Raw genomic sequence first — 23,977 nt, forward strand, 5'->3', positions numbered from 1 at the left:
GGTGGTGCGTGCCTGTAGTCCCAGATGCTCAGGAGGCTGAGGCACAAGAATCACTTGAGCCCAGGAGGCAGAGGTTGTAGTGAGCAGAGACAGCGCCACCACACTCCAGCCTGGGTGACAGAGAGAGACTCTGTCTCAAAAAAATTAAAAGAATAAAATAAAAATTTTAAAAGTATTCATGAAAAATAGGATGTAAGACAACACAGTTCACCTAAAGTGAATGTCAAGTGGCTCTAATCCCTGGGCTCTGGAAATTCACAACCTGGCTCACAGCATCTATTCCCTGAGCCACTCCCTCTTTCCACATATACCAGCCAGCTTTGCCTCTCTGTGGGGATGTCTTTGGGCTCAGTCCAGCTGCCCACCAAATCCCATGGCTCAAATTGAGGAGCCTATATATTTTGTCCTTTAGTAAGGAAGTCAACTTTTACCAAGGAAAGTTCATTCTATTCATGTGGGAAGTACCACTGGAAATCCACTTTGTTGTCTCCTAGGTATTAGGAGGAAGAAAATGGAAATAGATGTCTTTTTGATATTTTAGGAGATGGCCATACCCCAGCAGTCAGATTTTCCTTCTTAAGACAGGAAAGAACCAAGTCTCTGTTTCTAAAAGATCATAAGAACGTAAATGAGCATAGCTCAATACACTGTTAGTAAAGGCACAACCATTATCCCTTTGTTTCCAATCTGCTAGACCTCTCTCTTTATGATGCCCCTAGCACCAAAAATCTATTTCAGTCACATGCAAGCCATATAAGCACCATCTAAGAGAAGTTAACGGCAGTCTAATGGAAATTCCCTTGAGCTGAGTCCCAGATATGCCTCTTACTAGCTGTGTGACCTTTAGCATATCACTTCACTTCTGTAAGCCTTCACTTCCTCTGTGGCAAAACAAAGATAATACGAGTACCCACCTTATAGGACTACGGTAAGACCTACGTGAGATAACATGTGCAAATGCTCAATAAATTGCCATTCTTATTGGCACACTCTAGTCAGTCAACTATGAACATTGTCCTCACTGCTCTTGTTCAACCCCATGCTGATGTATTTGATCACATTTTCCTCTTTTTCCTTGAGGACCTTCTTCTCCATAGCAACACACTGTTGGTAAAGGCACAACCATCACCCCTTTATTTCTAATCTGCTGATCCTCTCTCCTTATGATGCTTCCAGCGCCAAAAAACTATTTCAGTCACATGCAGTCTATCCAAGCACCATCTAAGAGAAGTTAAGGGCATTCTAGTAGAAATTCCCTTGAGTTGAGTCCATGGCACATCGCTAACTCCATGGTTTCAAGCTTTACAGAATCCTTCTCTAACCACCTCAATGAATAATAAGAATGTCAGCTCATATTTACTAAGGGCTTACTATGTACATGGCACTTGCTAAACATGTGCTGTCTTAAATCCTCACACACCCCTGCAATGTGCCTTCCATTGTGAACTCCATTTTATAGATGTAAACACTGATCCTCAGACGGTGAAGTGGTTTTCCCAAGATCACACCAGTAATAAGTGATGGAGCTATGATTCATACCCAGGCAGTCTGCCTCCAGAGCCTTATATCCAATCCAATCCTCTACAACCTTCTCTCTTCTTTCAGATATCTATATATAACACACCTGAGCCTCACTGTTTTCTAAGTTTCCATACAGGCCAATATTCAATCTTGAACTGAACTACTTAGTCCTTGAATGCAGAGTCATCTTTCCTGTCCTGGGGTCTAGCCTAGTACTAGTCTGATCCCACATACCTAGTAAGTCCTTCTTAAACAACTCAAACTACTTCATCTCGTCTTGCCAGCAGCCACAAGTTAAGCAAACTACAATCATTGAAGACGACCTCATTTCTCACCACTCTCCCGTGCTCTCTCTCTCTCTCTCTAGTCCCACCACACTTGGCCTTGTTGCTCTTCCTAAAACATACTGGAAATTCTCTGCTTGCTGAGTTTGCTTCCCGTAATGTTCTTCCCACAGATATCTACATGGTTCGCACTCTTGCCTCTTCAAGTCTTTGCTCAAAATTCTTCTGTTGCAGAAAGCCTTCTCTGACCTCCCTATTTTTAATAGAAACCTCCTCCATTTCTTCTCTGCTTTTGCTACCTCTTTCCTTTGCTTAATTTTCTTCATTAAACTTATCACCTTCCAATATACTATATACATTCCTCTTTTTTGTTGTTTCTTAATGTCTATTTCTCCCCACTAGACTATAAACTAGTAAAAAGGCCATGTTTGGGACTTTTATTCCTGTACTTTTTCTGCAGACCATATTAAACACCTTATTCCTGGTTCCTCATGGCAGGGATTTTTGTCTGTTTTGTTCAGATATCTCCCCAGCACCCAGAATATGACCTGCAATTCAGTAGATATTCAATACATACGTGTCAAGGATCTCTGTCTGTTGATCGGCTTTGCCTCTTTCCACAGCAGAAATTCTGCAAAGAAAGACATGATTTTTCTTTTGCTTTCTGGGTCCTTCAAGTAGCCCAAAGAAATAGCCCTTTCCTTCCACCAAACCAGAAGGTGCCATTTCATCTTGCCCAAAGCCTGGTCAAAATTCAGGCTTTCCACTGCTTACATAGACCAAGAATAATATCTAACAGGGAGGCGGAGGCCAAGTGGTCTTCACCGAGGAAGATAGAGATCAGTGGGAAAAAAAAGAGCCAGGTTCAACCTGAATTACATAATTTGCTGTTGCAAGGTAGGAGCCCATTTCTCCAAAAGAAAAAGTCTGGAAAATGGCAGGACTATGGTCTGAGAAATATTATCCCAACAGGAGCAAGTCTCCATCAGCGATTACCTCTCCCAGCTTTACCAGCTGTTGAACAGGGACAAAAGACCAAAGCCTGCAGACCACACCTGACTGTACCTTGCACTTGGGCTTTCTAAGTTTAAAGCAGTGCGCTATATTTTTTTCAGACAACCATAAAAGTGCCTTTCATTTGCAGCATGGTGCCTATTTCACCTCTAAGTTGTCTAAAGCTTTAGAAAACTCTCCCTGCCATCAATGTCCCCAAGGTTCATGAAGGGTGAATGTAGTCTAACTCAAAAGGAAATCTTTATCCTCACGAGAAAAGAGACTCTGATACCCAGTGACCTGCTGTAATTGATGTCTCCAGAGACTCTCCTTCACTCTCCACCCTGGCAGAATCAGGGCTTGGCATTTAACAGGGTATAGAAAAAAAAGGAAAACTGGAATGGGAGGCCCAGCCTGATTCTTTTACTACCTCATCATTAGACCTTTGGCAAATCAACTCCTGAGCACTTATTATTGTGTAAGGAGAAAGAAATAGTGTCAGATAAAGACAGAACCAGAAGTCAAACCCTGCACTACAAGTCTGTGATCTTAACCTCTACATTACATTGCTTCCCCAATTCATCTTTATAGCCCATTTCTCCCTTTCCCCTCTAAAATGTTAGTTTTTCTTCTCTCAGAAACTTTTCTTTCCAAGTTACATGAATGATTTTGACAAAACAGCACATTTTTTTCTTTCATATCATCTGAAATACTCACAGTTTGCTACTGTGCATTATGCTTCTGATTAAAAAACAAAAGGCAAGTGTAAACATTATGTCTTCCAGGACTCAATTTATACAAATTACCTAGTAGACGAAGGCAATGCCCAAGAAGCCATTGTGTCTGGAGAAGAGTAAGACGATGTAAACATAAGAAAATACCCCAAGCACAGTGCAAAAAGCTCTAAAAACTGGGATGTAGCAATAAGGGGGTGGGTGGTGCACACTGTGAAACATTCTCCTCTTGTACAATGTCACTATTTTCTGGTTTAATTAGAATCAGATAGTGTGCAATATAATCACCTGATAACACAATTCTGTCAAACATGGAAGAGTAATATTCAAGTGACTGAAGCATGAACATAATTCACCTCAAGCAAGGGAGAGAAATTCAAGACCAGCCTAAGTGAGATCCCATGTCTACACTTTTTTTTTTTTAACTTAGCCTGGTATAGTGGCTTGTGCCTGTAGTCCCAGCTGCTCAAGAGGCTGAGGCAGGAGGACTGCTTGAGCCTGGGAGGTCGAGGCTGCAGTGAGCTATGATCCCACCACTGTACTCCAGCCTGGGTGACAGAGCAAGACCCTGTCTCAAAAAAAGAAATCACTCCAGCTGCTATTGCTGCTGCTGATAATTGTGATGACAGTTGTGATGGGCTTTGCTGCTGTCATGCTGGAGTTTTGGTCGGCTTTTCTTTTTTTATGCCAGTCCAACATCTCATCTCTTCCTCTTTTACCCTGGTGCCTCCTCTGGGAGTTCCCCATTATGAACACCACAGTGAGGGGATGGTGGCCTCCCCTTCCACTAGGAAACCCTCAGTGGGCTGGGCATGGTGGCTCACGCCTGTAATCTCAACACTTTGGGAGGCCGAGACAGGTGGATCACTTGAGGTCAGGAGTTCAAGACCAGCCTGGCCATCATGGTGAAACCCCGTCTCTACTAAAAATACAAAAATTAGCCAAGCATGGTAGCATGCACCTGTAATCATAGCTACTCAGGAGGCTGAGGCAGGAGAATTGCTTGAATCCGGGAGGCAGAGGTTGCAGTGAGCTGAGATCACACCACTGCACTCCAGCCTGCGTGACAGAGCGAGACTCTGTCTCAAAAAAAGGAAAATGGAAACCCTAAGTGGCCAGGCCTCCCTCCCTGCACCCCAGCCTGAAGGTCATGTGGCTTGGTTGGACCAATGAGTTGCTCTCCTCAGACTCTGCATCATGAGGGGTGATCCCAGCAAGGGGCCGCAGGAGGTCCTATCCACATGGTGGCCATGGGGGTTTTAGGACCAGACTGCTCCTACCAGGGGCCTTTTCTGTGACTGCCGCTGCTCAGATCTTCAGAGCCTCCTTGGCCCCCACTCATTTCCCCAGCCTGGATGCCCCAGCTTCCTGGTGGGTTTGTGGACCCCTAGAGTTTTCCAATAATTTCCCTTTTTGCTCAAGGCAACTAAGTTTTCTTTTTTTGAGATGGAGTTTTGCTGTGTCACCGAGGCTGGAGTACAATGGTGCAATCTCAGCTTACCCAAACTCTGCCTCCCAGGTTCAAGTGATTCTCCTACCTCAGCCTCCTGAGTAGCTGAGATTACAGGCACACGCCACCACACCCGGTTAATTTTTGTAGTTTTAGTAGAGACAGGGTTTCACCATGTTGGCCGGGCTGGTCTCAAACTCCTGACCTCAGGTGATCCATCCGCCTCAGCCTCCCAAAGTGCTGGGATTACAGGCGTGAGCCACCATGTCCAGCCTGCAGCCAAGTTTTCTGTTACTTGCAACCAAGAGCCACTCTTGATGCAATAATGAAGACAGCCAGGCAGGTTCATTGGGAGCCAGCTAATGACAGCTCCCAAATCCAGCTGTCTGGCCCAGGCTGCTCTGCTGGACTCCAGGCATGGACATCTACCTGCTGACTCCACATCTCCTCCAAAGCTTAGATTTCTCACACTCAACGTGTCCGCCATACTCCTGATACTCCCTTCTCAATTGATGGCAACCTCATTCTTCAAGGTGCTGAAGCCAAAAACCACAGGTCACCCATTATTTCTCTTCTTCTCTCTCTCACCGCATCTGCACTCCTTTCAAAATACATCCAGAATCTAATAACCTTGTCTCACCTCTTGCTACCACTTTAGTCCAAGCCACCACCACACTTACTGAATGACTATATGGTAGCCACCAAATTCACCTTCCTGCTTCCGACTCCCCAACCCTACCCCTACCTTCGTACTATTCTCAACACCACAGCCAGAGAGAGCCTGTAGAAAGCTACATCCAGTTAAGCCACTTGGGTTGGTCAATTTGATGTGTCAAATTGACTGGGCCACTGGCTGCCCAGAATTTTTATTTTATTTTATTTTATTTTGAGACAAGGTCTTGCTCTGTCGCTCAGGCTGGAGTGCAGTGGCACAGTCAGTCATGGCTCACTGCAGCCTCAACCTCCCTGGGCTCACACGATCCTTCCACCTTAGCCTCCTGAGTAGCTGGTACCACATGTGCCACCATACCAGCTAATCTTTGTAATTTTTTTATAGATACAGGGTTCTGCCATGTTGCCCAGGCTGGTCTCAAACTCCTGGGCTCAAGTGATCCACTCATTTTGGCTTTCCAACGTGCTGGGATTACAGGTGTGAGCCACCATGCCTGGCCCCCAGATATTTTTGTTCAAACATTATTGTGAGTGTGTGTCTGTAAGGGTGTTCCTGGGTGAGATTCACATTTGAACTGTAGACTGAATAGAGCAAGTTGCCCTCCCTAATGTGGGTGGGCCCCATCCAATCAGTTGAAGGCCCAAATACAACAAAAAGGCAGAGTACAAGGGAACTCCTACTGCCTGCCTGCTTGGGCTGGGACACCGTGTTTTTCCAGCCTGAGACTTGAACTGAAACATTGGCTTTTCCCGGGTCTCAAGTCTGCTCACGTTAGGACCAGAACTTGTCATTGGATCTCCTGGGAACTCCCAGGGTCTTTGGGACTCACGCTGGAGCTAAATCATCAGTTCTCCTGGGTCTCCTGTTTGCCAGCTGCCGATCTTGGGACTTCTCGGCCTCCATAATCATGCGCGCCAATTCATTATAATAAATATCTTTAAATAAATTAATATAGGCCGGGTGCAGTGACTCTTGCCTGTAATCCCAGCACTTTGGAAGGCTGAGGCGGGTGGCACACCTGAGGTCAGGAGTTCGAGACCAGCCTGGCCAACATGGTGAAACCCCATCTCAAGTACAAAAACTAGCCAGGTGTGGTGGCGGGCACCTGTAATCCCAGCTACTTGGGAGGCTGAAGCATGAGAATCACTTGAACCCAGGAGACGGAGGTTGCAGTAGGCTGAGATCGCACCACTGCACTCCAGCCTGGGTGAAAGAGCGAAACTCAGTCTCAAAATTAATTAATTAATTAATATAGACAGGTGTATATCCTGTTGGTTCTCTTTCTCTGGAGAACCCTAATATGCCACTCCTCTGCTCAAACTCCTGCACTGGCTCCCCTCTGACCCAGAAGAAAAGCCAAAATCCTTCTCACAGCCTCCAAAGGCCCTGCAAACTCTAACCCACCCGTCATTACCTCTTTGCCTTCATCTCCGACAATCTTCTCCCTTCTGTACTGGGCTTCAGGCACACTGGCACTCACTCTGTTTCTTGAACACCCCACACATGCTCTGGCCTAAGGGCCTTTGCACTGACTGTCCCTTCTCCCCGGAATTCTCCTCTCCCAGAGATCTACACGGCTGGTTGCGTAATTCCTGCCAATCTTTATTCAACAGTCAGCTTCTCAATGAGCCCTTCCCAGGCCATCCTTTCTGAAATATTAATCTCCCCACCCACCCCAACACTGAATAGTATGTCTTTCTTACTTTTCTGTTTAGCATGCGCTGTGTTGATCTTATCTGTCTCATTTACTTCCTGTCCTTTTTTTTTTTTTTTTTTAGATGGAGTTTCACTCTGTCGCCCAAGCTGGAGTGTGGTGGCTCGATCTCGGCTCACTGCAACCTCCGCCTCTTGGGTTCAACTGATTTCCCTGCCTCAGCCTCCTGAGTAGCTAGGATTACAGGTGCGTGCCACCACACCTGGCTAATTTTTGTATTTTTAGTAGAAATGGGGTTTCACCATGTTGGCCAGGCTGGTCTCAAACTACTGACCTCAAGTGATCAGCCCGCCTCGGCCTCCCAAAGTGCTGGGATTATAGGCATGAGCCACCCTGCCTAGCTACTTCCTGTCTCTTCTGCCAGAATGTGAGTTCCTAAAAACCAAAGACAGAGCTTGTTCGATTCCAGCTGTATCCCCAGAGTAATGCCTGACACAGACTTAGCACTCCATAAATATGTGTGGAATTTAGCCATCCATCCATTGACTCATTTATTGCACACCTACTCTGCGCTAGGCACACAAGTAATTTTATAACAACACAGCAAGGGAGGTCTTATCATCTCTAGTTTAGATAAGGAAACTTAGACTCAAAGAGAAGGGTGCTACCCCAAGTTATCCACTCAGAAATTGCCAGAGCCAAGATGGACACTTGCATAGCTCCAAACCATTCCTTCTGTCTTTTGTTTTCTTCTTTTGTAAAGATGGAGTCTCGCTATGTTGCCCAGGCTGGTCTCAAACTCCTGGGCTCAAGCAATCCACCCAAAGTGATCCTCCCAAAGTGCTGGGATTACAGGTGTGAGCCCCTCACCCAGCCCAGCCTTTTTTTTTTTTTCTTTTTTTAAAATGGAGTCTCGCTCTGTCACCCAGGCTGGAGTGCAGTGGCGCAATCTCGCCTCACTGCAACCTCTGCCTCCTGGGTTCAAGCCATTCTCCTGCCTCAGCCTCCCGAGTAGCTGGGATTACAAGCGCCCGTCACCATGCCCAGCTAATTTTTGTACTTTTAGTAGAGACGGGCTTCACCATTGGTGAAGGTTGGTCAGGTTGGTCTCGAACTCCTGGCCTCTATTGATCTGCCCACCCCAGCCTCCCAAAGTGCTGGGATTACAGGCATGAGCCACCATGCCTGGCCTGGCTTTCCTTCTTTCTGTGTAGTCCCATGAAGTAAGATCTGAATTGAGATGGAGTCCTGCTGGCAGTAACTGGCTATGAGGCCCCAGCTGTCACGTACACTGTCTGTTCCTTAGGAAACAGGACACGGAGGCCAAACCACCACCAGGTCCCCTTCTCTCCATATCGTGAAAACCTGGTGCCATCCTGTGGCTGCCAGCTCGACTCAGGGTCCTCTGACCCACTCCACATGAATGTGAAACCTTTCTCTGGGGAACATCCCTCAGCTTCGGTGACTTCCAGCCTCACTCTGCAAATCCCCGCTTCCTTTGCAAAGTCTGCATTTGTCTCTCTTTTAATAAGAAAAACCTGACCTCCTTCTGGTTTTCTGTTGAAAGAGAAATTGCTAGTACTTTCCAACTACTAACCAAAATCTAGAGTTTCCTGTGGTCCCACCGAAGCACCACTTCCCTTCTCCCACCTCCCCCACCTGCTCTTTCATACAAGCTGGCAGATGGGCACCACAGCCAGGGTCCTCTCCCACAACCAGCCTTGGGCCCGCACCTCAGTTTGGTGGTAGCCCCTGCCACTTCCTCACCCCATGGCTCCATGGGACCCAGGACCAGCTTGCAGCCCCTTGATTCAGGCTCCTCTCTCTGGGGTGCTCCTCTCCCACCACTTCCCTTCTTCTAGACTGGGTATGTGGGGCTGGATGAATCCTCTACAGAAAAGAGCCCAGCACCAGGTCAGACATAGATGGGTTCAAATCTCAGCTCTGACCCAGTTAGCTGTATGGCCTCAGGCTAGACACTTAAACCCTCTGAACTGCCTTTTTTTATTTTTCTTTTTTTTTTTTGAGATGGAGTCTTGCTCTGTCACCCACGCCAGAGTACAGTGGCGTGATCACTGCAACCTCCACCTCCTGGGTTCAAGCAATTCTCCTGCCTCAGCCTCCCGAGTAGCTGGGATTACAGGCGCACGCCACCACATCCAGCTAATTTTTGTATTTTTAGTAGAGACAGGATTTCACCATGTTGGCCAGGTTGATCTCAAACTCCTGACCTCAGGTGATCCATCTGCCTCGGCCTCCCAAAGTGCTGGGATTACAGGTGTCAGCCACTGTGCCTGGCCAATAATAATAAATTTTAGAAACAAAGAATATGATATGCTACATGTCAGAAATATCCTACTAGGACCAAACCTTTAGAAGCAGAAAAGTGAGGAGTTGGCAGAAATCCCAGGGAAGACTTGAGACCGCCTCAGGAATGGGGTAGAGGAGGAGGAGGAAGACAGGACATTGGGGGAAATTTTATTGAAATCAGAAGGGGCAAAAAGGGCCCCAGATGACATCTGCTTTATATTCAGAAGTAAAGGAGTGAAGAATAATATTGGGAATGGGATGCTAGTAATGGGTACTACAGACAGGTCCAGAAATCTGTAGTACCAGCTGGAGAGATAAAAGCAATCCTGACACTCAACAAAAGGCAGTACCAGTTATTCTCCTTGTGCGTGTATGCATGTGTGTGATATATAACAGTGTGTATGTATGTGTGTGCATAGATATGTGTGTGTGTGTATATGCATATTAGCACAGGTTCTCAAAAATATTTATTGGATGGATGAGTGGATTGGTGGATGGATGGATGAATGAACGCACGGAAGGATAGGTGGGTGGATGGATAGATGGATGGTTGGATGAATGCGTGGATGGATGGATGGATGGGTAGATGGATGGGTGGGTAGGTGGGTGGGTGGATGGGTGGATGGGTGAGTGGGTGGGTGAATGGAGGGTAGGTGGATGGATGGATGGAGGGTAGTTGGGTAGATAGGTGGGTAGGTGGATGGAGAGATAGACTGATGAGGTACACCAACTATTCCTGTCCTCCGGGCCTCAAATCAACTCTCTTTTGCCTCAAGACTGGCAACACTTCTACTTTCCTTCCTCCTCCCTCTGGCGTCCTCCTCTTCCCCACGGCAAGTAAATGCTGTACCCCAGCTCCAGTCTGGGCTTGCGCTCAGGGACCAATATGCCAGGACATTTGCAGTCCTACCCTGCCACCTACAGGGAACTCTGTGGTACTGCAGAGAGGAGCCCCCATTTGACTTCGATTCCGGGCAGCGCCACGTCTCTCACCTTATTCAGAAAGAGAAAGGGTAGCAGTCAGAGTGCTTGGCAAGGAGTGGGCAAAGCCCACGGGGAACTGGGAGCTGGTTTCGGCTTAGAATCTTCTTTGAAAGGGTGAAAACATTGGGCTAATTCAGGTACGCAGAGCCCAGAGCTGTTAGGTAGGGAAGGCAGGCACATCAGGGAGAGCGGGGGAGGGAAGAGGAGGGAGGGACCAGGAGGCGCGAAAGAGCACCCGCCTGGAGGTCACGTCCCCACTCCCCTTTCACCCCTGACCGCCCATGCGACCTGGAACTGCTCACTTCTCCCCTCTCTAGACCTCACTTTGTTCAACTGAAACACAGGCCAGAAGATTCCTTTTTTATTTTTTGAGACGGAGTTTTACTCTTGTCTCCCAGGCTGGAGTGCAGTGGCACGATCTTGGCTCACTGCAACCTCCGCCTCCCGGGTTCAAGCGATTCTCCTGCCTCAGCCTCCCGAGTAGCTGGGATTACAGGCGCCTGCCACCATGCCCGGCTGATTTTTGTATTATTTTAGTGGAGACGGAGTTTCACCACGTTGATCAGGCTGGTCTGAAACTCCTGACCTCAGGTGATCCACCCACCTCGGACTCCCAAAGTGCTGGGATTACAGGCATGAGCCACCGCGCCAGGCCAGAAGATTCCTTTAAATCATTCACCAAGCTTTTCCACTTATGTGCTGGCTTATGTCACTTCACAACAGACCTGTGAGGTGTGGGTCTAGTTAGGGTTATTACTTTAACAAGATAAAAATATCTGTAGGAAGGCTACAGTTGGCCCTCTGCCTCTGTGAGTTCCGCATCTATGGATTCAACCAACCGAGGATAAAAAAAATATTCAGGAAGGCTGGGCACAGTGGCTCATGCCTGTAATCCCAGCACTTTGGCAGGCTGAGACAGGAGGATCACTTGAGGCCAGAAGATCAAGACCAGCCTGAGCAACATAGCAAGGCCCCATCTCTATAAAATATATATATATATATTTAATCGACAACAAAAACCATCTGTACTAAACACATACAGACTCCTTTTCTTGTCATGATTCCCTAAACAATACAGTATAGCAACTATTTACATGGCATTTACATTGTATTCATTTTTCTGAGTAATCTAGAGATAATCTAATGTATACAGGAGGGCCAGGCATGGTGGCTCATGCCTGTAATCCCAGCACTTTGGGAGGTCGCGGTGGGCGGAACACTTGAGGCCCAGGAGTTCAAGACCAGGCTGACCAACATGGTGAAACCCCATCTCTACTAAAAATACAAAAAGTAGCCGGGCGTGGTGGCACACACCTGTAGTTCCAGCTACTCAAGAGGCTGAGGCATGAGAATTGCTTGAACCTAGCCGAGGTGGAGGTTGCAGTGAGCCAAGATTGTGCTACTGCACTCCAGTCTGGGTGACAGAGTGAGACTCCATCTCAAAAATAATAATAATAAATAAAAATAAAGTATACAGCAGGATGTGCATAGTTAAATGCAAAGACTACATCATTTTATATCAGGGACTTGAGCGTCTATGGGGTTTGGTATCCACGGAAAGTCCTGGAACCAGTCCCCCATGGAAGCCAAGGGATGACTCTAATCAGAAACTCTCAGAAAGAAAACAGAGTTGAATAAACTGGCCTTAGAAAACACAGGAGCCGGCTAGGCATGGTGGCTCACGCTTGTAATCCTAGCACTTTTGGAGGCCAAGGCGGTCAGATCACCTGAGGTCAGGAGTTCGAGACCAGCCTGGCCAAAAATGGCAAAACCCCGTCTCTATTAAAAATACAAAAATGAGCTGGGCATGGTGGCGCATGCCTGTAATCCCAGCTACTCAGGAAGCTGAGGCAGGAGAATCACTTGAACCCAGGAGGCGAGGTTGCAGTGAGCCGAGATCGTGCCCCTGCACTCCAGCCTGGGTGACAGAGCTAGACTCCGTCTCTAAAAACAAAGAAAACACAGGAGCCTGGACAGCTTAGAATATCCCAGAATCCAGGAACTCTCTCAGGGTTTCCACCTCCTGACCTAAAGGCAAATTTCTACAATGAGGCTCTGACGGGCCCGGCCTGGATTATGTGGCCACCTTAGAGGTGGAATCCTGTTACTGGCAGATGTCAAATAAAGGCTGGTATCCCCAAAAAAGGGATGCTAAGCAGCCCAAAGCAAGTATACAAGGTAACATATATGTTAATTAGCTTGATTTAGCCATTCCATGCTGTATACATAGATCAAAATATCATATATACCTTAAATATGTATAATTTTTATTTGTAATAAAAAAGTAAAATGAGTCTCTCGTAAACAGAATATAATTGGATCTTGTTTTCTCAACCCATTCAACTTGTATATTTAGCTGTCTCCATTTCACAGGCAAGAAAACTGAGTCTCAGAGAAGTTTGATATGGGTAGTGTGTCAGTCAGATTCTTCTAAGTTGGCCAGAAAGAGAAATATTCTCAGTTTACATTATGAAAGCTGGAAGGCCAAAGTCTCACCACCCAATCAGGGCTGCCAGAGGCTGGCACATCTTCAGGTTACACTCATCACTGACAGCAGTTCTGTAATTCAGGGGACCATCCTAGCTCTGCCCTCTAGGCTCCACCAAGATGGTGACGCAGCATCTCCGGTCTTGGCCTATTCCTCTGCTACCTCCATGCTACTCTCTGTCTCATAGTTTCTGCTGACTTGTGGCTCTTGCCATGACTCAGGTTTCTGTTGACTCATAATTCATGCCAATTCATAGCTCCTATTCACCCATAGCTTCTGCTGACTCAAAGCTTCCTCTTATAACTTTCCTTCTCTGTGTTTCTCTTTCTGCCCCCAATACTGACTACTAATCCTTTCTCTGTCTCATATTCAGATTCTTCAAAAGAAAGCAACTGAATTTTTCAGTTGGTCCTCAATATCCCTATTTGTTGGATTTTCCACCTTAGGTTCGGTGTCCGCTGCTGTCCAGTTAGCTGAATCCTGCAGTTGTAAGTTGCAAAATGGGGTTTATCAGTGTGAATAACCTCTCAGAAGGGGCAGCAATGCAAATGCAATGGGATCCTTCAAACCAAGTAGGACCAAGATTTTGAGTCAAGGTTCTCTGGTTGCAAGTGTTTCCCACCTGAGTATCCGGGTTGCCCTATCCCACAGGATCAAAAAATAATAACTAACACTGACTGTCAAGCACCATCCTAGCCTTACACAGACTATCTCAACTAATCCCGATCCCAGTCCCAGGAGGCAGCCTCTTTAATTGTGCCCATTTCACAGAAATGAAAATTCATTTAGAAAAGGTAAATAACAGGCTCAAAGTTATACTTCTACTAAGTAAATTATCTATCAATAATTACTTTAAGTATAAATGAATTAAATTCCCCAATTAGAAGACATAGAGGAGGTGAATCGGTTGAAAAAACAAGATCCAACTATACTTTGTCTAAAAGAGACTCGCTTTACTTTTTGTTATAAATAAAAATTATGAGCTGGGCACGGTGGCTCATGCCTATAATCCCAGCACATTGGGAGGCCGAGGTGGGCGGATCAGCTGAGATCAGGAGCTCGAGACCAGCCTGACCAGCATGGATAAACCCTGTCTCTACTAAAAATACAAAATTAGCCGGGCATGGTGGTGCATGCCTGTAATCCCAGCTATTAGGGAGGCTGAAGCAGAAGAATCGCTTGAACTCGGGAGGCAGAGGTTGCAGTGAGCTGAGATCGTGCCATTGCACTCCAGCCTGGGCAACAACAGTGAAACTCTGTCTCAAAAAATAATTATTATTATATTTATGGTGTACATGATTTTTTGATATACGTATACAGTGTGGAATGGCTAAATAAAGCTAATTAACATATATGTTACCTTGTATATGGATCACTTTTGTGGTTAGAACACTTTTATTAACTAGTCACAATAGACCTCTTGAACTTTTTCCTCCTGGCTAATTGAAATTTTTTATCTTTTGACCAATGTCTCCCCAACCTTCTCACAGACACCCTCACCTTGCTTCTGGTAACCACCATTCTACTCTCTACTTCAATGAGTTCAACTTTTTTAGATTCCACATATAAGTGAGATCATGTGGTATTTGTCTTTCTGTGCCTGATTTTATTTCACTTAACATAATGTCTTCCAGGTTCATCCACATTGTCACCAATAACAGGATTTCCTTCTTTGTTTCCTTAATTTTATGGAAATGGGTTAAGGCTGAAGAGTATATATACCACATTTGTGTATGTGTATCACATTTTCTTTATCTACTCATCCACTGATGGACACTTAGGTTGATTCTATACTTTGTCTATCGTGAATAATATTGCAGGGAACATGGGAGTGCAGATATCTCTTCAACACACTGACTCCATTTCCTGTATTTATTTATTTATTTTTATTTTTATTTATTTATTTTTTTTTTTTCAGACGGAGTCTCACTCTGTTGCCCAGGCTGGAATACAGTGGCACAATGTTGGCTCACTGCAACCTCCATCTCCCAGGTTCAAGTGATTCTCCTGCCTCAGTCTCCTGAGTAGCTGGGATTACAGGCATGCATCACCACACCCAGCTAAGTTTTGTATTTTTAGTAGAGCTGGGGTTTCGCCATGTTGGCCAGGCTGGTCTTGAACTCTAGACCTCAGGTCATTTGCACAGCTTGGCCTCCCAAAGTGCTGAGATTACAGGCATCAGCCACCGTGCCCAGCCCTTCATTTCCTTTAAATACATCATAATAGGATGGCTGGATCATAGAGAAGTTCTATTTTTAGTTTTTTGAGGAATCTCCATACTGTTTTTCATAATCATTATACTAATCTACATTCCTACCAATAGTGTACAAGGGTTCCCTTTTTCTTCATATCCTTGCCAACACTTGTTATCTTTTGTCTTTTTGATAATAGCCATTTTAACAGGTGTGAAGAAGACAATGAAATTGTCTCTTCATGGCCAGGTGTGGTGGCTCATGCCTGTAATCCCAGCACTTTGGAAGCCGAGTGGGGTGGATCACGAGGTCAAGAGATGGAGACCATCCAGGCCAACATGGTGAAACCCTGTCTCTACTAAAAATACAAAAGTTATCTGGGTGTGGTGGTGCATGACTGGAGTCCCAGCTACTCTGGAGGCTGAGACAGGAGAATCACTTGAACCCAAGAGGTGGAGGTTGCAGTGAGCCAAGATCACACCACTGCACTCTAGCCTGGCGACAGAGTAAGACTCCATCTCAAAAAAAAGAAAAACAAATTGTCTCTTCACTCTATGGATTGTTTCCTGTGCTGTGCAGAAGCTATTTAGTTTGTTGTAATCCCATTTGTCTATTTTCACTTTTGTTGCTGTGCTTTTGTGGTCATATCCAAAGAAACCATTGCCTAGGTCAATGTCTTAGAGCTTTTTCCCTATGTTTTATTCTAGTAGTTTTACAGTTTCTGGTCATATGTTTAAGTCTTTAATACATATTAAACTAGTCTTTGTTTATGGTGTGAGGTCTAATTTCATTCTTCTATATGTAGATATCCAGTTTTCCCAACATCATTTATTGAAGAGACTGTCCTTTCCCTTTTGTATGTTCTCGGCATCTTTATCAAAAACCAATAGACTATAGATGTATGGATTTATTTCTGGGCTCCCTATTCTGTCTCATTGGTCTACCTGTTTTTATGCCATTACCATGCTGTTTTGACTACTATAGCTTTGTAGTATATTTTGAAGTTAGATACTGTGATGCCTCTGGCTTTGTTCTTTTTGCTCAAGATTCCTTTGACTATTCAGTGTCTTTTGTGGTTCCATACCAATTTTAGGATTATTTTTTCAATTTCTGTGAAAAATGCTGTTGGACTTTTTATAGAGAATGCATTAAGTCCATAGATCACTTTGGGACTATGAACTCTTTTTTTTTTTGAGATGGAGTCTCCCTCTGTCACCCAGGCTGGAGTGCAGTGGCGCAATCTCGGCTCACTGCAAGCTCCACCTCCTGGGTTCACACCATTCTCCTGCCTCAGCCTCCCAAGTAGCTGGGACTACAGGCGCCCACCATCACATCCAGCTAATTTTTTGTATTTTTAGTAGAGACGGGGTTTCACTGTGTTAGCCACGATGGTCTCAATCTCCTGACCTCGTGATCTACCTGCCTCAGCCTCCCAAAGTGCTGGGATTACAGGTGTGAGCCACCATGCCCAGCTAACACTATTAACTCTTATAATCCATGAACACAGAACATTTTTCCATGTGTTTGTGTGTTTTTAAATTTCTTTCATCAGTGTTTCATTGCTTTCAGTGTACAGATCTTTCACCTCCTTGGTTAAATTTATTCCTGAGTATTTTTTTTTCAGCAATTGTAAATAGGATTGTTTTCTTGATTTCTTTTTCAGATAGTTGCAACAAAAGCAAAAACAGACCACAAAGAAACAAGCAACAGAGCAAAAATCAACCTACGGAATGGGATAAAATATGTGCAAATTGTATATCTAATATGTGGTTAATATCCAAAATACATAAGTAACTCAAACAACTCAATAGCAAGAAAACAAATAACCCAATTTAAAAATGGGCAAAAGGCCTGCATAGACATTTCTCCAAAGAAGACGTACAAATGGCCAATAGGTATATGAAAAGATACTCAGCGTCACTAATCATCAGTAAAATGCAAATCAAAACCACAATGAGATATCACCTCACACCTATTAGAATGGCTGTTGTCAAAAGGATAAATAATAACAAGTGTTGGTGAGGATGTGGAGAAAAGGGAGCCTGATGCCTGATATGGTTTGGATATGTGTCCCTACTCCAATCTCATGTTCAATTGCAATCCCCAATGTTGGAGGTAGGGCCTGGTGGGAGGTGATTGGATCATGGGGACGGAGTTCTCATGAATTGTTTAGCACCACCCACCCTCCCCGCCTTAGTACTGTAAAGTGACTGAGTTCTCACAAGACCTGGTTGTTTAAAAGGAAGAAAGCACCTCCCCTATCTCTCTGTCTTCCTCCTGCTCCCAGCCATGTGAAGTTCCAGCTCCCCCTTCACCTTCCACCATAATTTTAAGCGTTCTGAGGCCTCCCCAGAAGCCAAGCTGAGGCTGCCGTTATTCCTGTACAGCCTGCAGAATCAAGAGCCAATTAAACTTCTTTTCTTAATGAATTACCCCATTTCAGGAATTTCTTTATAGCAGTGAGAGAATGGACTAATGCAGAGCCTTTGCACCGTTTGTGGCAACGTAAAATAATACAACCATTATGGAAAGCAAACAACAGAATGTTAGGATGGCTCTTTTCTTTTCTTTTCTTTTTTTTTTGAGACAGAGTCTCACTCTGTCACCCAGACTGGAGTGCAATGGCACAATCTCAGCTCACTGCAACCTCTACCTCCAAGGTTCAAGCTATTCTTGTTCCTCAGCCTCCCGAGTAGCTGGGATTATGGGCGCGTGCCACCACGCCCAGCTAATTTTTGTATTTTTAGTAGAGAAGAGGTTTCATCATGTTCACCAGGCTGCTCTCAAACTCCTAACCTCAGGTGATTCACCCGCCTCAGCCTCCCAAAGTGCTGGGATTACAGGCGTGAGCCACCGCATCTGGCCCAGGATGGCTATTTTCAAAGAAGCAAAAGATAACAAATGCTGGCCAAGACGTAGAGCTCTTTCACTGTAGTTCCAACAAAAAAAGGGTTGTTATTTCTGTGTGTGTGATTTTTTTTCCCTGAGCAGCCCAGGCAGAGCACACTGGGACCCGTGCACTGTCCTGTTACCTTCACATTTTGTCTCCACTGACTCCAGGCCCAACCCCTACTAGAGCTGCAGCTGTGCCTGTGCCCAAAGTCAATAGACTGAGGAGCAGAAAGAGGGAGTGGACTCTTACCCCATGGCTGGCGGACATTAAGATTTATCTCTAGGCCAGGCGCAGTGGCTCACACCTGTAATCCCAGCACTTTGGGAGGCCAAGGCAGGCAGATCACCTGAGGTCACGAGTTCGAGACCAGCCTGGCCGACATGGTAAAACCTCCCATTTACAAAAAATATTTTTTAAATTAGCCAGGTGTGGTGGTGCGTGCCTGTAGTCCCAGCTTCTTGGAAGGCTGAGGCAGGAGCATTGCTTGAACCTGAAAGGCAGAGGTTGTAGTGAGTGGAGATCGCACCACTGCACTCCAGCCTGGGCGACAGAGCGAGACTCCATCTCAAAAAAAAAAAAAAAAAGAAAGAAAGAAAAGATTCATCTCTAGCTTGCAAAGCCGAAGTCCACCAACTGCCATTGAGAAGCCCCTAATCCATGAATGAGGGGCTTTAGCTTCCTTCATAGCCAGACAAGGACAGAGGAAACGGAAGAGAGGAGACGGATCAACTACCCAGAGAAGCCAGAAAACCCTCTGCCAGGGAAAATCCCACTTGTAAAAATAAGAGGATTATTTGGCTGTGAAATTTGCTTAATAATTGAATAGAAAACTTATTTTGATTCCCCAGGAAAAACCCAGACATTAAGTAATGTAAATTCCTCTTCAGCCAGGAGCCAAATAAGCAGAAAATATGAATTACTAGAGTCCTCCCCAATGCCAGACCCACATTCTATTTCACAGGAAATAAACAAAGAAAAAAATTCTCTGACATGGGGATTTTTCTCTAATCAGCAAACTGTCAGAATGGGTTGGGGAGGGAACTGCCCACATTTTCCCATCCTCCTTCCTCTCTCTCTCTCTGTACCACGGCCCCTCAGAATCACTCACAGAGGACTAATCATATTCCTTGTGTCCATTTGTGAATCACTTGGATCCTCCAAGGGCTGGCGGAGGAGCAGCTCATGACCCGGCAATGTCATAAATAAGTGATCAATGTCCCAGTAGGCGGAAGCCATCAAGAAGCAGAGAATGGGCTGGGCGTGGTGGCTCACACCTGTAATCCCAGCACTTTGGGAGGTGGAGGCAGACGGATCACCTGAGGTCAGGAATTCAAAACCAGCCTGGCCAACATGGTGAAACCCCGTCTCTACTAAAAATACAAAAATTAGCTGGGCATGGTGGCAGGCACCTGTAATCTCAGCTACTCAGGAGACTAACACAAAAGAATCGCTTGAATCTGGGAGGCGGAGGTTGCAGGGAGCCAAGATCGTGCCACTGGACTCCAGCCTGGGTGACAAGAGTGAAACTCCATCTGAAAAAAATAAAATAAAATAAAATAACCAAAAAAATAAATAAGCAGAGAATGGGGTCAACTCACCCAGCCACATGTGGAAACAGGCCAGGGCAGGATGAGGGACGGCTTGAACAAATTTTACCTTTCATATGGTACAAAACTGTTTTTATTTGTTCCAAGTAAATATCCAAGAGTTCAAAAAATAGTTGCAAAACATGATGTTCCCCACTCTCCTTTAAAAGTGATTAAGGCCGGGTGCGGTGCCTCACGCCTGTAATCCCAGCACTTTGGGAGGTTGAGGCAGGCGGATCATGAGGTCAACAGATTAAGACCATCCTGGCCAACATGGTGAAACCCCGTCTCTACTAAAAATACAAAAATTAGCTGGGCGTGGTGGCTCGCACCTGTAGTCCCAGCTACTCAGGAAGCTGAGGCAGGAGAATCGTTTGAACCCAGGAGGCAGAGCTTGCAGTGAGCCGAGATCACGCCATTGCATTCCAACCTGGGTGACAGAGCGAGACTCCATCTCAAAAAAACAAAACAACAACAACAACAACAAAAAGTGACTGATTAGCCAGGCGCAGTGGCTCATGCCTGTAATCTCAGCCTTTTGGGAGGCTGAGGCAGGAGGATTGCTTGAGTCCAGGAGTTTGAGAACAGCTTGGGCAAGATGATGAGACCTCATCTCCACAAAAAAATTTAAAAAATAAAAAAAAAAGCTGGGCATGGTGGCACACACTGTGGTTCCAGCTACACAAGAGGCTGAGGTGGGAGGATCGCCTGAGCTCAGGAGGTGGAGGCTACAGTGAGCTGTGTTCTCACCACTGCCTTCCTGCCTGGGTGACAAAGGGAGAACCTGTCTCAAAAAAAAAATTTTTTCATGAGAAAAACAGTGGCTGATTATACAAGCACATGTGATGTTAGAGAGCTAGCGAAAGTCCCACCTGTTTGTTTGGGTTCTGATACTGATAGCAGCTGTTAGGATTTTCTGAACATTGATCCTGTGCCAGACACTGAACTAAATACTTAGCGTGTTCATACGTTTAATCCTCATGATTAGCCCATGAAGCCAATGCAGTGACTAAGACAGAAGCCAGCATTTGAATCTGCCTCCTCCACACACTAGCTGTACAATCAAGTGACTTGACTTCTCTATGCCTCAGTTTCCTCTTCTATAAAATAGGTATAAAAATAGTACCCATCTTGGCCGGGTGCAGTGGCTGACACCTGTAATCCCAGCACTTTGGGAGGCTGAGGCGGGCGGATCACGAGGTCAAGAGATCGACACCATCTTGGCTAACATGGTGAAACCCTGTCTCTACTGAAAATACAAAAATTAGCTGGTACGCACCTGTAGTCCCAGCTACTCGGGAGGCTGAGGCAGGAGAATTGCTTGAACCCAGGAGGCAGAGGTTGCAGTGAACCCAGATTGTGCCACTGCAGTCCAGCCTGGCAACAGAGCCAGACTCCATTTCAAAAAAAAAAAAAAAATAGTACTCATCTTGTAAAACTGCTATGAAAATTAGATGAGTTATATGAACAATATCTGGAACATAGTATGTGCCATAGAAGTATGGCATCATCTTTATCATCATCATCATCATCACAGGCGAGATAACCGAAGCTCAAAGGAAAGAAGGCTACGCTATTTCCCCACAGTCCAGTTGACTCTCAGGCTCATCCTCAAGCCCCTTCCTTCCCCACATTCTTACGCACACCGTTGCTAGGCTGCATTCTTCAAGCCCCCGTCCTTTGGATGCCTTGGGAAGTGGGAACATCACCTCTTCACTCTGCTTTTGGAGCCATCGTGCTGGAAGGACAGCAGGCGTGGACCTCCTCTCCCTAGGCACCTACCCACCACCCACAATGCAACCTCTTCACCTGGCACGAGGCACTCCTGGGAGCTCTCTCCAGCTTCCACTTGCCGTATTGTGTGCTTTTCGAAGAGGATGCAGACATGCAACCCCATCCCACAGCAGCCCACAACTTTAACAACAAAAGAGAACGCATCAAGTAGTGGCTTCTCAGTGTCTTTCACCACACCTGGGCACACCAACCCAGAACACATGCCCATCCACTCAGTCCCAAAGACATGACTCTTTTTTTCTTTTTTTTTTTAAACTCTGTGCCTATGCTTACCCAAAGACAATACTGTTCTTCTTTTCTTCTTTTCTTTTTTTTAAGACCAAAAAAAAAGACAAAGTCTCATTCTGTCACCCAGGCTGGAGTACAGTGGTGCTATCTCGGCTCCCTGCAGCTTCTGCATCCCTGGGCTGAAGCGATTCTCCTGCCTCAGACTCTCAAGTAGCTGGGATTACAGGTGTGCACCACCACACCTGGCTAATTTTTGTTTTTTTGTTTCTTTGGGTTTTTTATTTTTATTTAATTAATTAATTTATTTATTTATTTTTCTTGAGACAGAGTCTCGCTCTATCCCCCAGGCCATGATGTCAGCTCACTGCAACCTCTGCCTCCCAGGTTCAGGCAATTCTCCAGCCTCAGTCTCCCGAGTAGCTGGGAATACAGGCATGCACCACCATGCCCGGCTTTTTTTTTTTTTTTTTTTTTTTTTTTGTATTTTTAGTAGAGACAGGGTTTCACCATGTTGATCAGGCTAGTCTTGAACTCCTGACCTCAGGTGATCCACCAGGCTCAGCCTCCCAAAACGCTGGGATTACAGGTGCGAGCCACACAGCACCCCACCTAATTTTTGTATTTTTAGTAGAGACGGGGTTTCACCATGTTGGCCAGGCTGGTCTCCAACTCCTGACCTCAGGTGATCCACTCACCTTTGCCTCCCAAAGTGCTGGGATTACAGGTGGGAGCCACCATGCCCAGCAAAGACTGTTCTTCTTAGTGAAGAAAGCAGACAGGAGAAAGATATTTGCTAACTCAAGATGATTTTGGTTTGCTCTTCCTCTATGCCATTTTTCCCATTCCCGCAAACCCCATCACAAGGAGGAAAACAAAAAAAGAAAGAAAGAAAATTTTGACTGCTAGAAAGACCTTACCCAACATAAAAGCATTGTGGATGCATTTGTTTACTCTAAAATTTTCTTGAAGACCTAGTATAGGCCGGACACTGTGCCGAGTTCAGGACTCCACCTCTGCTGATAGAGCCCTTGTGATACAACAAAGACTTCTTGTTCTCTGAGGGTTTGCTATTCATGTGATTTGAATTAATAATAGTAATAACTCAACATCTCACTGGCCCACTGCCCTGCTGGTTCTCAAGGCTCTACGACTTCTACAAAGTGCTCTCTCTTTAGAACTTTGTCCATGGTTTCCTTCATCTCTTTGAGTATATTTAAGACAGTTGATTTAAACTCATTGTCGGATGGGCATGGTGGCTCATGCCTGTAATCCCAGCACTTTGGGAGGCTGAGGCAGGCAGATCACTTGCGGTCAGGAGTTCAAGACCAGCCTGGACAACATGGTGAAACCCTGTCTCCACTAAAAATACAAAAATTAGCTGGGCGTGGTGGTGGGCATCTGTAGTCCCAGTTACTTGGGAGACTGAGGCACAAGAATCACCTGAACCTGGGAGACAGAGGTTGCAGTGAGCCGAGATTATGCCACTGCACACCAGCCTGAGTGTGACTTCATCTCAAAAAAAAAAAAAAAAAAGTAATTGTCTAGCCTGGCATTGTGGTGCACACTTGTAGTTCCAGCTACTCAGGAGGCTGAAGCAGGAGACTCACTTGAGCCCAGGAGATAGAGGCTGCAGTGAGCTATGATTGTATTACTGCACTCCAGCCTGAGTGACAGAGGGAGACCCTGTCTCTAAAAAAAAATTAAATAAGTAAATTTTTTTAAAAGTCATTGCTGGGCTGGGCACAGTGGCTCACGCCTCTAATCCAGCACTTTGGGAGGCTGAGGCAGGTGGATCACGAGGTCAGGAGTTTGAGACCAGCCTCAAGAACATGAAACCCCGTCTCTACTAAAAATACAAAAATTAGCTGGGCATGGTGGCGTGCACCTGTAATCCCAGCTACTCAGGAGGGTGAGGCAGGAGAATTGCTTCAACCCCGGAGGCGGAGGTTGTTGTGAGCCAAGATCGCGCCATTGCACTCCAGCCTGGGCGACAGAGTGGGACTCCGTCTCAAAAAAAAAAAAAAAAAAGGTCATTGCCAGTAAGACCAATACCTGGGTTGCCACAAGGACAGTATCTAGTCATTTCTTTCTTGCCACAAATGAGTGGAACTTTATTATTTCTTTCCATGCCATGAGGGTTTTTGTTGACATTTTCAATTTATGGCAACACTGAAAATCAGATTTTCCTCCCTC

At 45.6% G+C, this 23,977-nt stretch overlaps 1 protein-coding gene across 1 annotated transcript in view; it reads right to left on the bottom strand.

Annotated features, from left to right (window-relative positions):
• Positions 1 to 2,382: 2,382 nt before the first annotated feature.
• LOC100433339 (ADP-ribosylation factor-like protein 6-interacting protein 1) overlaps positions 2,383 to 23,977 on the bottom strand; it is a 29,350-nt gene continuing 7,755 nt past the window's right edge. The window contains exon 4 of the mRNA XM_024241448.3: positions 2,383 to 2,436. Within this exon, the coding sequence (XP_024097216.1) occupies position 2,436 (1 nt within the window). The 3' untranslated portion in view covers positions 2,383 to 2,435. The remainder of the gene's footprint in view (positions 2,437 to 23,977) is intronic.

Source organism: Pongo abelii, chromosome 18 (assembly GCF_028885655.2).
Source record: "Pongo abelii isolate AG06213 chromosome 18, NHGRI_mPonAbe1-v2.0_pri, whole genome shotgun sequence".
NCBI classification, from domain to species: Eukaryota; Metazoa; Chordata; class Mammalia; order Primates; family Hominidae; genus Pongo; species Pongo abelii.